The following is a 16,585-nucleotide window of genomic DNA, read 5'->3' on the forward strand; positions in this document are numbered from 1 at the left end:
TGTTTTGAATGTGTGGTTGGGTTTAAGTGTGTATGTATGAGTGTTCGTTTCACATGTGTGTTTGGGTGAGTGTAATCATGTGTGTATATGGGAGTTGGAGTGTTTGCATCTAGTAATGTGTGTAAGTGTGTATGTGTGACGGCATGTGTTTTGCATGTGTGTTTGATTTTAAGAGTTCATGTGCGACAGGATGTCTCTGGCGTGTGTTTTGAGTATATGCATAAGAGGATATGTTTTGCATGTGTGTTTGTGTGAGAGGGCGTGGTTTGGTGCCCCTGTAATAAAGCATTTCTCCCGTTTGGACTGTTTTGGCTACACCCTTTGGGTTTATGTTTGGACACACTCTTTCGATCTTCTTTTCATTTGTTTTGGCTCACCCTTTGACTGACATTTCTAAGTTGATTCCGTTCTCTGATATATGAGAACCGTTTTTGTGCTCACTTTTGGCCCTGCTTTAAATATTTTTTTGGACACATAATATTCCATTTCTTAAATATATCTAAATAAAAATGGATTAATGGTATACACATGAGTCTGTTTTCCTTCCTTGGATCTAACAACGACTGGGTGACAGCAACACAGCAGGAAAGGCAGGTGACCCGAGTCTGGTGTTAATATAATTTGAAGTTGTTATAGGGAGAATATTTATGATCAAGTTAAGATATTAAGGGGCCATTTGCCCTGAACTGTTGTGTTTCTGTCTCCTAGCCCAATTTCCCATGGAAGGTCCGAACACCATACCCATGGATAGCTGTTATATAGCTTGGAAGCCGGTGTAGTAACGCTTGGTATTTTACGATCACTTTTTCACTTACTGGTGGGTACATGTATAGCTGAAAGATCGAGAGTTATCTCCCTTCACCGTCTGCCGATGTTTCTCCTATCATCGATTCTTCAGATATATCTACAGATATTCCCTTTCATTTATGGGTAGCTGGTTGGAAAGTAAATATAGCAGTTTAGGCACACATGATCACGAAAAAAATGGTGATAAAAAATTTGAAACGTAAGTTTCTTAGAAAACTAAGACTTAAAGGGCGACGTACTGCGCTTCTGTGTTCAGTTCCCAGTTCAGGTCTACACGTTGTAAATAATGCCTAATGGACACCTGGGTCAATCAGAGTACTCGTGAACTCTTAGATTGATATAAATCATGAAATTGGAGTCAACAGACAAAGAGAGTTGTGTTTGAACGACCTGAGCCAAACATACTGAAGCAGCCAATTTGCCCGGGGATAGTCGCCCCTTAAATGTTGGAACTCGAAAATCGCATGGAACCCATATGAGGGTGAAGGACACCTTGCAGGAATGGACTTTAAGATAAGCGTTTATGCCTGGAATTGAACCTGGGCCTTAGGCGCGATGAGCCAACGCCTTAGCCACTCAGCTACATCCTCGCCCCCTTATGTCATCTATATGCGAGGCCCGTGAAGATCCGGGCTGGAATAGGTCTTCAGCAACCCATGGAGGCATGCATAACTGAGGGGCCAACTCTGCACTGCGAGTTTTGTCACCTTAGTCCACTAGGCCACCCGTGCAACCGTAAAGGAAAAGAGCGTGGACTTTCTTTCTTGATACATATAACCTATTTTGCGACACTACATGTTATTTCAAGATATTCCAAATATAATAAAACAAATTTTCCAGAAGTAATAACAAAATCCAAGAACAGTCGATCAAAAGATGCAGATGCCTAGTGAATGTTTTTTAATCATCAGTGTGGAATATTAGCTATAAATCACGTGGTGGTCTGTACACGCCCACGATGTTACAACTAACATAAGATGTGGTATATTTCGTATATACATAAACAAAATGTTAAGCACACCCTGATATATTTCATTATTGTTTGGTTCCAGTATTTGTAACAGTTATGAAAGAAATATGTTTTCTCGAGATGATGTAATCAGTCATGCGTGACGAAAGCTCACGTGCCATGCACGGTATGCCCGTGCAGCTTGCTACCATCGAGTATCTCTAAAAGCAGAATATCCAAACGTTAAAATTGCTTTCTTAAGTTCGGTTTTAAACAGTTATCCCATGACATTGTGTGACCATGGCACGAAGGCGATTATCAAAAGCCACAAGATGGCAAATAATCGGCATGCATAACGCAGGAATATCTTGTAATGCCATTGGTCGGAATTTGAGGTATCATCACACTGTCGTAAGCCGTTTAGTCTAGAAACATGCTCAGACCGGTGATGTACGTGATCGTCCCAGATCCGGAAGACCTCCTGTGACGACACATCGCGAAGACAGGGACCTTCTTCGTCTCATAAGCCGAGAACCGTTTTAACAAGTACTCGTCTGAAACAGTTGTGGTTGCCCAATCGTCGTTTCAGCTCCAGAACCGCAAGGAACCGGCTGAGTCACAAAGCGTCCCTTGTCGAGAGATCACCATAAAGCTGCTCGTTTAGCATGGTGTATTGCGCGACTGGAATCTGAGAACTTGGAGACGAAAGTCGCTTTCTGCTCCAAGTCACTGATAGAAGAACGAGTTTGGAGGCAACGGAACACGGCCTACACCCCCCAGGAACATTAAAGCGACTGTTGCATACGGCGGGGGCTCGGTAATGGTTTGGGTGTATCTCTCATGATTGCAGGTCGGATTTGGTCACCATAAGGGGCAACTTAACAGGGGCTCAGTACATCGGGGACGTTTTGAGGCCAGTCGTTCCTCGTTTTGACAACCACCTTCTTGCTACTCGACTTCAGTACATGGATGACAATGCCAGGCCTCATCGTTCGCATGCAGTCGTGGATTACATGAGGGCCAAAGCAGTAACGACTCTACCCTGGCCAGCAATGAGCCCAGATTTGAACATGTTTGGGATATTCTGGGGCGGCGCATACAGGCACGAGATCCTCTTGTACAAGATTTACGCCAATTGGAAGCAGCATTGCACCAGGAGTGGTTGTTGTTGACCCATCAACAGATCCAACGTCTGACTGGAGGCATGAAACGTTGGATGGAATGCGTCATCAGGGCACGAGGCGGTTATACCCGCTACTGATCTGTTTCGCGTGTCATGTACATGTCTTTAAGGAAATTTTCACATGAAACATCAAACGTAACTCGTTTACTTTATCCTGCACCTCCATTCTTTTTTGGAGGTATTGTCTAAGGTCAAAAACAGTACCTGTGTTACAATGGTGTTTTTGTCTGTAAATTTCAATCACAACTTACCAATATCTTCTTTATTTGTTGTCCAGTGTTTGTTCCATCCGATGACATTGGTATCGCCCAGCTTCTGTGGTCAGTCATCCAATGCCATGATTTTTGCCATTTGTCATGGTTCAGAAATAGGGGTGTGCTTAACCTTTTTCTTTGTGTATATATACTTGTTCCATATAGGGTGAATGTTTCTGAAATACTATTGGATGACATTGAGGGTCAATGTTCCGCATGATGTGGGAGATCCAATAATATGGAGTGTCTATGACTAAATGAATATTGTTTTAGTGCACAGTCAGCAATATTCCGGCTACATCCCGGACCCACTGACCCTACATCACAGGCAGGCACGTTTGAACTGAGCTGATGAACGGGACAGTTGAACAGACCAGGGCTGGGATGTGTCGTGATACAGTCTGGACTTCACAGATTGATGTGCCCGAGAGCGGCTTAGACAAGAACATTTCAGGATTCCAACGTAGCTAAACATAACCGCTGTGGATGGGGTTCAGTCATGAGTGAGTGAGTGAGTTGGGTTTAACGCTGCTTTTAACAGTATTCCATTTATATCGCGGTGTGTCAGCTTAATGTGGGAGGAAAGCCCGAAGTGATGCAGGTATCAGACGTTTACCACTTCGGTGAAACCCACGAGCAAGGGTATGGTGCTGACAAACCTACAAACATAATCGGGGCGAACCGGGATTTGAACTCACAATCATAGGTTTCTGGCGTGCCCAAGGGACGCAACTCTGCACAGCCTTAGACGACTGGGCCACCCGTGTCCCCGGTTAAGTCATGATTTGGGGTGGGATCAGGACCGCTGTAAGAACCAATCTCTATGTCCTACACTGGGCACAATGTGCGCTACGGGGATGACATTCTAGATGTGTACGTGAGAACGTACTGGTGAAATCGGACTCGACTTCATCCTCATAAACGATAACGCACGACCTCATCGTGCCAGGGTCGTAGAGCAGGAGATCATTGTCCGCATGGAGTGGCCAGCCCCGTCACCAGACCTCAGCCCTATCCAACACATATGGAACAAGCTGCAGATAGCCCGCTTACGATCGCAACTCAAAAGGACCTGGGGAATGGACAGTGGAACAATCTTCCCTTGGCAACCATCCAGGCACCCATTGGGAGCATGAAACGACTGTGTTCTGTACATTTCAGATTTGGTCAGATACTCTCATTTTGAGGTGATGTGACTAATTCAAGGTCACAAGTTGTTTGTTGGCATTGTGTTGAACATGTTAACAGACTTTTGTTCATGAAACATGTCCGCGCAAAATTGTCTTTGGCTATTTCAACAGACACACACAATTTGACTTATTACCTTTTAAAGTGGTGATCCTCAGCAAACTTTGAGTAGTATATATACATTCACCCTTGAATCCATCTGAACTAGGGCTCTTTTCTTTCTAAAAGCTTCTAATATACTATTTTCGTAATCATCCTACATAATCCTTCTGGTGTAATATCTATCCTTGTGCCATTGAACTTGCCTAATGTCTCATTGAACCCGACATAGCATGAATTCTCTTGTTTTGTAAATAACTTTTTAAATGAATTCTTATCTTCGCCTGAATTTCTTCTGACAATATGTTGCCAACTGAGGTTTCCATATGCAGAATTCTTTATTACTAAATTATTCTTGTGGGGATTTGGGGTAAGAATATAGGCCCACAGCAACCTATGCTTGTGGTAAGAGACGATTGGTGCTGGTGGTCTCCAATTGGATGAAACTAAAGTGAGGCTCCCAGGGTTTTTCCAACAGGATGCAACTCAAGTGAGGCGGCTCCAAGAGATTTGTGAACAGGATGTAACTCAAGTGAGCACATACGGTGTCAACCACTGGATTACCTGGCCGTGATTACTTATGGCTGTCTCAATACAGCTAGAATATGGATGACTGACTTTTCTCTGAAGATGCAGATATTGGGAACATTGAAAATAATGACACTAACTAGTTCTCTGTCAATCATTTTATTCATGACTTGTAGGAAATCACAACAATCAATGGTTAACAATACATTTTCATTTGGTGAAAAAAACCAATGACAATAAAATTTCAACTTTCTCCCAAAGAACTTTCTAATTTGAAATGCCAAATAGAAAACCATTTAATGAAATCATGACTTTTTTGGTACTACACTACAACACACACACACACTACCCCTCAACCTCCTCGAAGTACTGTTGAAACTAAACTTCAGACATTGACATGACAAATACATCAGGCATCTTAATTGCTTGGTTTGTGAGCCTTTAACCGAACATTTAAAAAATCAGACCAAAACATATTTTATGAAACAATTTGTCTCCTTGTACAAGTGTGAGACTAAATTCAGAAAAGGAAACAGGTAGGTAACTCTTTGCCTTTTCAATCACAAAAACATTTTGTTTATTCAACCAAAAATTATTTTCATTCACCCAATAGACAGAATTGTTAAGAGAGCAAAATCTGCAACTTTAATAAAGTTAAGAGAGCAACAATCTCATTAAAATCAGGTTTATGTTCTCGCTGCCGCAAAACAAAGATCTGAGGACATCCCATTACGGGTCACATCAGAACGACCTTTCATCCAACCAAACAGAGAGTCGCTTACCAGATCATGAAAGTGACAGTCGGAATGTGTTCTTATCATGCAACCACGAAATATTTAACACGGGGTATTCCGAACGACAGTTATGGGTTTTATGATTATATCCATACAATCCAGGCCATCTATAAGCCATTCAAGAATGTTCTTCTTATCAGTTTCAAATTTTTTAATCAAGAATACGTCAAAATATGTTTGGAATTGAAGTCGCCAACTTGAAACTAGTGTCGTAAAGCTCGAGAAAGCTGCCTTCTGATTGGCTAATGTCGATTTCTTGTCAGTCATTTAATTGGTCGGTCAAAATTCGCGAAAGGTCATTCTGACGTGACCCATAATGGGATGTCCTTAGATCTTTGTTTAGCGTTAACAGTAAAAAAAGATATGATTTTAATGAGATTGAGAGAGCAAAATCTGAAACTTTTAATAAAGTTATACACTCTGAGTAAACCAAGAAATTAACAAAAGGCCTTCCAAGACATGACTACCAACTGAAGCATCTGACTTACCTGCATGTGTACTCACCTCTCCAGCAACTACATCACACACAACACTAACTCCATCATCTCCACCATCATGTCTCCAACAGCGGCCATGGATCCCTCATTCAAATCCCTGTTCAGCATATTCCTTTCAAAACAAGCATTTCAACATGCCTCATGTGTTAGTTGCATTGCTCCACATGCATGTGAGCCACATGCCTGCGTTACATATAAAGCTATGGTAATCACCGCCACCAGCAAACAGACCTGACCATGCTGATTCTTTAATGAAACATGCTTCCTTCTTGGATTCCCAGGCTCAAGCATGATTTCTTAAATTTGATATATGGAGAATCTCACCCAAGTGTCTTTTGATATCAAATATATCTACACGAGTCGACAAAAGTTTAAAACTCCGAGGCTTGCCGAGTGTTGAGTGTTAATATATTTGATATCAAAAGACACAAGGGTGAGATTCTATTTATAATCCAACATCATTTTTCCATCTTTTTCAGTTTGTAGACATTAATAAGCAGTGTCTAGAGTAAAAAGTACTGCTAACAGCTTCAGTAGCAGAGCCATTAGTGATGTCATTTGATTGTGATGTCATGAGTGGGTGAGTGAGTGAGTATGGTTTTGCGCCGCTTTTAGCAATATTCCAGCAATATCACGGCGGGGGACACCAGAAATGGGTTTCACACATTGTGCCCATGTCAGGAATCGAACCCGGGTCTTCGGCGTGACAAGGAATGCTTTAACCACTAGGCTACCCAACCGCTGTGATGTCATGGTAACCAATCACATCACAATGGTCTGCTAAGCATTGTGATGCAATTTCACTGTAGCGATATCAACAATGTCGATATCGCTTGATTTCACCCAAGCAACATCTCCTGTGGGAGCCAGTTTTGGATGATAAATGTTTTCTATGGTAGCCTGCCTATTGCAAAACAATTCTATTCAGTTTGAAGTGTAAGTGTTTGATACCATTAAGTTTGAGACTATGCATGGGACTACAATAATATATAGCACATACGAGCTGCTTACATTGACGCTCCAGTGCAACTCCATTAATCCAGACAGTACTGTTCCCAATGAAAATGTTCAGACCATCAAATCAACCAATCACAGGTACATAGCAGAGATGTTAACCCTAATGGAAGCTTTGGAGTAATCAGTGGGGTACAAAAGCATAATTTCATGAGAAAAAGTGAGTGAGTATAGTTTTACGCTGCTTTTAGCAATATTCCAGCAATATCACGGCAGGGGGACACCAGAAATGGGCTTCACACATTGTACCCATGCAGGTAGTTGAACCCAGATCTTTGGTGTGACGAGCGTACGCTTTAACCACAGGGCTACCTCCTGTGTTATGTTAAGAGTACCATGCCACGATGCTGGTTTCAATTCAACATTTTCCTTAGGCCTCTACGTACATGAAGCATGGTACATATGACGCCAGTGATGAAGCCACAAAGAATTATCAGTGTACATGTGATAAGCTTCCTGTAGAATGCTTCACATGCTCTCCATGATATTTTATACAAGTAATTCATTCCAGAAAAAAATTCAAAAAATCATAATTTGGGGAGGATAAGCACAAGAGCGTAATTTTAGGCTCAAAGCGTAATTATTACACCGAAAGTGTAATGTTTGGCATCTCTGCCTTGCAATAGCCTTCTAATCATAAATGGACACTTCCAACAGTTATTGTCCAGAAGAGGTTTGTGATCAACAGGGCCGTCATTAGCAAGGTTTCACATAATGGCAAGAAACTGGATTGTACTAATATTAATGTGACCTGTCACCAAAAGATATGATAAAAAGCAACATATGTTTGAATGATAAACTTTGCATGATATACATACTAAATAACTACACTTCAAAATACTGTGGTTTGCCCTTTCTTTCCCACTCAAACTTCCACAAGCCAAACGTGTCATGCTCAGTGACGTACACTGTGTTGCATTGTGGGTGGAAGTGCAGATTGCTGACTTTGGAGAACGGACACTTGATGCGCTTCTGTGGCAATCCACCCTCCGGACCGAACACTTCTATGTATCCACTGCCCCAGTGTGCCACCAGTAGATTGTTGTCCTCGTCAAAGTCCATCCCATCAGCCCCACCCTCATGGCCACCTGACATAAATAGCACAGAGTGAGTCGATGTTGTTTTATGCCACAGATCAACAAGTCTTTCATATGAGATGTAGATCACAACACAACAAACATGTTTATAAAGGTTGAAATATCAAAGTTTTCTCAAATACAATTAGCCATGATGCTATATTTGATTATGCAAAAGAAAGAAAAATGTCTAGTTTACATCATAATAACAACAACAACAACAACAATAATAGATATTTTATATTGTGCATACTTCCACACCACACGGGCTTGCTCAAACCGTTATTATTACCCGGGTCACTGGATCAGTTTGCACTCAACAATCATTCTCATCTCCCTGGGGAGTATACAACCCAAGCTTCCTATTAGTAAAATAAGTCAGTACACATGCCTGATAATGTTTTTAATGACCTTATGATCACAAAATAATAAAACAATGTTTCAAAATGGCTTCTAATAACATATTATCTCAGCATGCTCAGAAAGGACAACACAAAAAAATATAAAGCGTGTAAAGCATAATGGGATAGCAGTTTCCTACCAGGGAGTCTCCCCCACACTGTCTTGTTGGCCACCCTCCCAGGCTCCACAATGTCGTACCCCCACAGCAGTTTTGTTGGGGTCTCGGCTACAATCAGTTTCCTGGGCTGGCCGTCGTCGGAGTGGAGTACAGCCAGGCCGTTAGGGAATCGAATCCCTGTGTCCACTCTAATCACTTGACCATCTCTCAACATGCAGTACACAGAGCCGAAGGGATCCTGTGACAGACAACATCAACAATTAACTATCAACAATAATCATCTACAGAGCCATCTTCCCGAGGCAAGAGAGTTAACTGACTTTAAAAGTCCAGTTTCCACCCTTGCCGAACTAGGCTGGAATTCCTGGGCTCGATCGTAGCGCCACCAGTGGCTATTACCAGTTATGTCCTTTCTATGCCACTCCTATGGACCAATCAGATTCCACCTCTCGTATCACTTGCATTTGCTTCAAACAAAATGGTGGCGCCCAGTCAAGACGATCTGATCGATAATCAAGATCTATATTGTGATAAAACGAGTCTTACATCACGAAGTGCATCAAATCACGTGAGCACCTTGATTAAAAACAGGAGAAGATTGAGGGAAATATCTGTTGACAACGAGTTAGCGGTGCACATGCTTTGCAAATCCTGCAGTTGACCGAAATCTGCATGACACTTTACGAACCCGATTTTGATTTCGGTGCGCAATTTTGATTGGACTATGCATGGACTCGTTAGTCCAGCCAAAATGTAACTCCATAATACCTGCCTAGTTCGGCAAGGGTGGAAACTGTTCTTTTATAGTCAGTTAACTCTCTTGCCTCGGGAAGATGCTACAGAACATAATGGTGAGTGATCACATCAGGATCTGAATTCCAAAGTTTACACTTGCAATTTTATCAAAATTCATCAGTATTTTTTAAAGTTACTGTCCCCAGTCTGACCTGGAACGATCTTGTGTAAGGAGCTGGAGCTATCTCCCCTGCTGGCGCCGTCACCCACAGTGACCCCTGGTAGTCAAATATGCAGTCATTACAGCCCTGCATTGGACGTCCTTCGCTGTCATTTTTAGCCAGCTGAAATGCATATCATATATATTTTATAGGGCATTATCATTTGCAGAAACCTTCGGTCTGTATAAATAAATCGCTGGTATATCATGATGGCTTGAAATCAACAACTAATCAGGTGAAATTTAGGTCTAGTTAGAACAAGAATCATCGGTCAGTGAGTGAGGTGAGGTGAAATTGGGTTTAAAGTCGCGTCCAAGATTATTACACTGATATAATGATGTGCATGCATGTGTATGTGTGTGTGTGTGGCTGCTTGTATTAATCGGACTGAAGCCGATTTATAGTGCTAGCACGCTGAGATACCATGCTGCAGTTTAACATGAATACCCAACTCAGACACAGTACACGGACTCCGAGCCGACCAGTCCTTGTTTTAGCCCCTTAATGCCGAGCGCCAGACAGGGTAACAACAAGTACCATCTTTTACATCTTTTGGTATGACGCGGCTGGGGATCGAACCCAGGACCTTCCGGGCGGACGCTCTACCATTAGACCATGGAGGCGGTCCCGGTCAGTGAGTAAGTGAGTTGGGTTTTACAGTATGCCAGTTACATCACGACGTGTCAGCTTAATGTAGGGGGAAAGCCTGTACTGAGACAGGTCTTCGAAGTTTACCACTTTGGTGAAATCCATGAACACAGGTATGGTGTTGACAAAGCTAAAAGGTAAGGCAAACAAGTGGTTCACAACATCAGCAACACTCCACATCGTCTGGGCATGATGATGCCAAGGTCAACAAGGTCCCACAGGATTACCACCGGAGCCTCATTAATCATCTCTCACAATAAGCATAGCCTACTGAAGCTCCGGTACTGCAAGCTTGTAAGAGCCAACCAACGAGGATCAGATTCACACAACTTACAAATCTCAGAACTAGGTTAAAGTCGTCATAGTCTCTCTATTTTTTCTAGTATTCTACACACGTTTACCTGTGTCATGTGTCCATCAGGTGTGACTTTGAGAATCCCAAGTCGCATATCAGAAACTCGAAACGTTCCATCTTTACCAAACTGCATACCAGCCGGGATGCCGCCATAGCCATCAATAGATGGCTCCACAAGCACACTTGTCTGAAACAGATATAAAGAGGCTCTGTCATCACTGGTAAGAGTGAATTCAATCTCATTAAAATCAGACCTCAGTTCTCTCTACCGCTAAACAAAGATCTGAGGACATCCCATTAGGGGTCACGTCAGAACGACCTTTCATCCGACCAATCAGAGCATCGCTTACCAGATTATGAAAGTGACAGTCGGAATGTGAATTCTAATCATGCAACCTCCAAAAATTTAACTCTGAACGATAGTTACAGGTTTAACGACTGAATCCATACAGTCTAGACTATCTATTAGCCATTCCAGAATGTTCTTTTGTTTAGGTTTCAAATTTGTAATCGAGAATTTGTCAAAATATGTTTCGAAGCGTAGTCGCCACTTTGAAATTAGTGCCGTAAAGCATGAGAAAGCTGCCTTCTGATTGGTCATTCCATTGGTCGGGCAAAGTTCGTGCAAGGTCGATCTGACGTGACCTGTAATGGAATGTCCTCAGATCTTTGTTTAGCGGTAGCGAGAACTGAGATCTGATTTTAATGAGATTGGAGTGAATTTCATGATTTTGTTTCTTACGAACACATTAAAATACACATACAATAACCCTAATTCTAATTGTATGACTCATGTGTCAGTCAACTCCAAATCCATGTCTAATCCTTGTTGTTCCTGTCCATCCAAGGTTCATACAGATACGGAACACTAAATTCAAGGCCATTTCAAGGCTTTCAACTGTCATTTTCAAGGCTTTTTCAAGAGGGACCTTAAAGTTCAAGGCTTTTTCAAGCCTGTATGACCCCTGCCATGTGAAGAACCAACTTCATACCAGTATTTGGGAAGAGATTCTGAAGGTTCCTTTGAGTTAGTTACATCTGGAGCTGTGATGGACATTAATTCAATAATCTTATTTCATATGTAGAACTTAAAAGATTGTGGTGCAACATCACGTTGGTTGGTTTGTTGTTTAATGCAGCACTCAGCAATATCCCAGCTATATGACGGCGGTCTGTAAATAATCGAGTCTGGACCAGACAATTGGGATTGATGACATGCATCAACCAAGTCAGTGAGCCTGACCACCCGATCCCGTTAGTCGCCTCCTACGACAAGCATAGTCGCCTTTTGCGGCAAGCATGGGTTGCTGAAGACCTATTCTTCACGGGTTGCAACATCACGTACAAAATCAGACATTTCTGATTATTTTCTGATCCCAAACTGTCAATTTGCATCAGAGAGAATAATTACTTCTGTACATTTGCATGTATTTCAAAAGGTCCTAATGTGTATTGAGTGCCTATTAGTTGGGGGAAACATATTGTAGTTTTACCATTGCTTACTCATATTTTCAGCATGTTTAGTTGGGAATATAATTTTTAATACAACATTTTGTTCATAAAGATACCTGTTTCTTTTCCAAGTCAACTTTTAATACTTGTCCTGCATATTTTCCATTCTTTTCCACTTCTGGGGCAACCATGTAGAAGTGTGATCTGTTGTTGAACACAGGCCCTTCAGCGCCAGGAATCCCATCAAGAACATTGGTAAAGTTGAGCTCAACAATAACAGCTCCAGTGGTTCTACCATTGTTTTCAACTCTGAAAGAACTCTAAGCTATCAACTCATAATCCAAATCATGAACAAGTTTGTTAGTAAGTGAGTTGGATTTAACGCCGCTTTGACGTCTGACGCCTGGAGCCTTTTCCTCACCACCAGGTATCAAGATTTAAGATTACGAAATGGGATGGGTGTGCCAAATGGCATCAGGATCACTCGTAAAGGGTCCGTAGACTACATCCAAGCCTACCCGTAACCCTCTGGTTGCTTGTCTTAGTGACCTGACCTACAGCAGAGGTTGTCCTCACTAGAGTGAGTGAGTATGGTTTTACGCCGCTTTTAGCAATATTCCAGCAATATCACAGCGGGGGACACCAGAAATGGGCTTCACACATTGTACCCATGTCGGGAATCGAACCCGGGTCTTCGGCGTGACGAGCGAACGCCTTAACCACTAGGCTACCCGACCGCCCTGTCCTCACGAGAAGTTGTGGTGCTTTATTCCAAAGGTGCTCCGATATCTTATATAAGACATGTCAATACAACAAAGGGTAATATGCTAGAATAAGCATTGTAGAGGGGCCTCCACATCAGGGACATAAAGTGTGTCTACGGAACCTCTACAGGGTATTATCGTTTTAGTTTCAATTCACTTCAATGGCTGACCTAGTTAGGTTTGCGGTTTCTGTCAACAGTCAAAAGTAAACAAACCACAAATTTGAGTAATCATGGTAATAGACCTCAAGACAGCAAACACACACAAATCATTGTTTTCCATCGATACATGTTAGTTTGAATAAAAATTGAGAGATGTGAAGGATGTTCTGTAGCAAACCCATGAGAAAGAAATAGAAAACAGCTGAGAGCAGCAAGATGAACGATGTTTCCCAAGTCTGCCATGATTGTCGGTAACGAGTCGGCATCACTTACGACATACAAAATATCCTATACTTTATGAATATAAACAACATTGCGTGTAACATGAATATAGAGTAAATATTAAGCCGTTTACCTCATAGGGATACTGCAATGGTCGTTTTTATTTTTGCGACTTTCCAAAAATCGTCATTTTGGGAGCCACCAATATGGCGGCCTCGATGGTTCGCCCTGGCCGTAACATTCGAAGTAGCCGATTTCGAGGTAAGTGTATGCCATTGAGTGTACTGACTTGTGTTTTCATACATCGCATTTGCTGTAGGAGTGTTTTTACGTGTATGCATTCATTTTTCAGCTCGGCGCGAAAGCGGCAGTGAAGAAACAGTGAGGTTGGATTGGAGTAAAGGTTGGCAGTTTTGACTTCCCTACCCGAAATGTCATCTGAATAATATTTTAAATGTAGAGCATATTCGACACAGTACAACAGGTGATGTTTCTACGTGTAACAATGAAATTACTTGAGATCAAGACACAGGTATACCGGTAATGTATCACTCTAATGTTGGTTAGGTGGATAGGATATGACCTTACATCCATCACATTTCTAACACTATTTGAATACGATGATATGAATTTAAAGGGCAACGATGCTATATGGCGAGTTACCCATTTCCTGAAATTTTGATTAGGCCCTTGGTGAAACAAAAATGTTGTCTCTGTGAAATTACCTGATACATAACTGTTCTCAGTAAATGCATCCTTATATTGAGCTTGTAAACAAGAAGACATTTTTGAGAAAATAAAACTTTCTAGACTGACAACTGACTGGAGCCTACTCCCTCTTCCTTGATTATTCAAATGAGTAAGATAGCATTTAGCTTTCTTGGGTCTTGCTTGCCTTACAGCATAGAAATTACATATTGTTCATATTGAACTAAAGTGACCATGTTGATTGATTGTTATTTTAAATTTCAAAAACATTACAGAGATTCTTAGATTCTGAGATAATTAAAAGTAATTGCCAATGACCCAACACTGAACAATTGGTTAATGCCAGTATGTAATATGTATATACTTCATCTTCAGCTATGTACCTATCTTCCTTCATGGTATATACATAGAAATGTTCACACTGTTTTTGTCAGTAGTTATCTAACATTTTTGTGATTGCCACAAATCAAGTAACACCAAATAAGATCAAAGCTTAATGCTAAACATGCTAAAACCGTATCAGCTCTTTTTAGTTTGAGGTAAAACTTATATTTCAAGTTTCAAATACAAAAAGATCATTTATTCGCAATCTTAATGTTTTGTTCAAACGATTAGTGTTGCATGTACCGTAAATGACCGTAGATAAGCTGATCTCATATTTGAGCCAAGGTACTAACTTTGTCCTTGAAATCTGTATCAAAATGTTTGGGATGTAAGTCGGACCACCAACCTAAAACTATCTGTCGTCATGATCCGTCATCAGAAATAGAATATCAACAATCCATATTGAATTACTCAAATTAATCTTTACATAGGCCGAAACCTTTCAACAGAATCTTTTTTCTGGTCCTCAAAATTCGGTTTATCATCTACGGTCATATACAGTATCTGAAAACCAACTTACTTACAAATGACATTATACGTGTTGAGTGAAAATTTGGTACCACAAAACTCGCACAAAACACAGTCTTTTTTGTGTAATGTGTTTCAATGTTAATAAGTTTAGTCCCCAATGTTATGTTAAATAAATTGTAAGACATCGCTAAAATTTTGGTTAAATTGTCTCATTACTGGTCCCATAATTCCAGAAGTAACATGGTTAAAATTGATGAAAGCATTATGTTACAGGGATGTGAAATCTCCGCGGAAATGCAGATAATCACGTTTAAAAAAAAATCATCAAAGATAACTTTGAAATTTTAATTATTGAAGATTGAGATGGTGTTAATGTCCAAACTGCAAAAAACTGCTTATAGGGGAAGTGTACACGCAAAAATCACTTTCTTTCTTTTTCTAAACAAAACGCAATTTTAGAATTAGTTAGTATCTGTGTTTGAAAATATACACTCATTTTTTTTCACAGTGAAAGTAGTAAGCTCACAATAGTACGAAAGTGATATGCCGTTATGAGGCCTTCGTTTTACGAGCAAAATAGGCCTAAGTTATCCCCCTTAGATTATGACGTAATTGGTGCCAATTCAACTGGGTCCCTGTCTATTCTCAGCGCAAAAGATATCAAGGACCAGTTTGCGGTAAAACAACATGGTCTACGACACACTCCGGCGCAGTGGTGACTCAGCATAACACAATTCTGGCTGGCATCTGAGATGCTAGAATCACAAAACTGTACCTACACCACGTGAAGCGGCTCTAACAAAGCATAATGACGTCATAATGTTTATCAATTGACACCAATGACGTCATATTGCAAGGGGCATAAGCCATGGTGTTTTTGTCATGGAAATAGAACACTTGGTAAATGTGAAAAATATAAATCGTTTTAGTGCAAAAAATATGTTAATTAAAAATGATGTTTTCATATTTTTGTCTATGACACTTCTATGTTAACACTTTTAATGTGGAACAAGTACAAGAAAAAATGGTTCATTTCCGTGTGAACTTGCCCTTTAAAATGCAATCAAAGGTTTAAAAAACAACCTTGAGTTTACCTCTTTTGTTGGGAGAACCTGCTTACATCCCTAATGTTAACATAGTCATGATCTCAATATTATGTTTTACACAACGAAAACGTTGCATTGGAAAATGACATGTTATATTATACTTTTCAAACACACATGGTATGAGTTTTATTTAAGAGTCATCTTGTAGAGAAATGACAAGCAGTTATGCCATGTATGCAGAGATGTCAACAGTTGCGCTTATACAATGTACATCGTGAAGATATGGGTTAGAATCGGTCTTCAGCAACCTATACTTTCTGTAAAAGGCATCCGACAGGATCGGATGGTCAGGCTTGCTGACTTGGTTGATGCATGTGATTGTATCCCAATTGCTTGAATCTATGCACATGATGTCAATCACTGGATTGTCTGGTCGAGACTCAATTATTTACAGACCACTGTCATATAGCTGGAATATTGCTGAGTGCAGCATTTAGAAACAAACATTG

The 16,585-nt window shown here is 40.8% G+C and overlaps 3 protein-coding genes across 3 annotated transcripts in view; 2 read left to right on the forward strand and 1 right to left on the reverse strand.

Moving 5' to 3' along the window:
- The window catches only part of LOC139479524 (uncharacterized), a 42,476-nt gene extending 40,056 nt beyond the window's left edge, over positions 1-2,420 (forward strand). The window contains exon 11 of the mRNA XM_071262368.1: positions 2,346-2,420. Coding sequence (XP_071118469.1) covers positions 2,346-2,420 — 75 coding nt within the window. The remainder of the gene's footprint in view (positions 1-2,345) is intronic.
- A 5,718-nt stretch (positions 2,421-8,138) lies between these two features.
- LOC139480318 (diisopropyl-fluorophosphatase-like) lies at positions 8,139-13,488 on the reverse strand. The gene is made up of 6 exons (XM_071263371.1): positions 13,424-13,488; positions 12,437-12,629; positions 10,915-11,055; positions 9,857-9,988; positions 8,931-9,147; positions 8,139-8,401 (listed from the first exon to the last, which is right to left on the reverse strand). Exons 1-6 carry the CDS (start codon positions 13,486-13,488, stop codon positions 8,139-8,141), a joined length of 1,011 nt encoding a protein of 336 aa, XP_071119472.1.
- Positions 13,489-13,672: 184 nt separating this feature from the next.
- LOC139478488 (rapamycin-insensitive companion of mTOR-like) overlaps positions 13,673-16,585 on the forward strand; it is a 59,192-nt gene continuing 56,279 nt past the window's right edge. The window contains exons 1-2 of the mRNA XM_071260972.1: positions 13,673-13,728; positions 13,820-13,870. Coding sequence (XP_071117073.1) covers positions 13,674-13,728; positions 13,820-13,870 — 106 coding nt within the window. The 5' untranslated portion in view covers position 13,673. The remainder of the gene's footprint in view (positions 13,729-13,819; positions 13,871-16,585) is intronic.

The sequence above is a fragment of the Haliotis cracherodii genome, unplaced genomic scaffold (assembly GCF_022045235.1).
Source record: "Haliotis cracherodii isolate W230 unplaced genomic scaffold, xgHalCrac1.p SCAF_4, whole genome shotgun sequence".
In the NCBI taxonomy this organism is placed as follows: Eukaryota; Metazoa; Mollusca; class Gastropoda; order Lepetellida; family Haliotidae; genus Haliotis; species Haliotis cracherodii.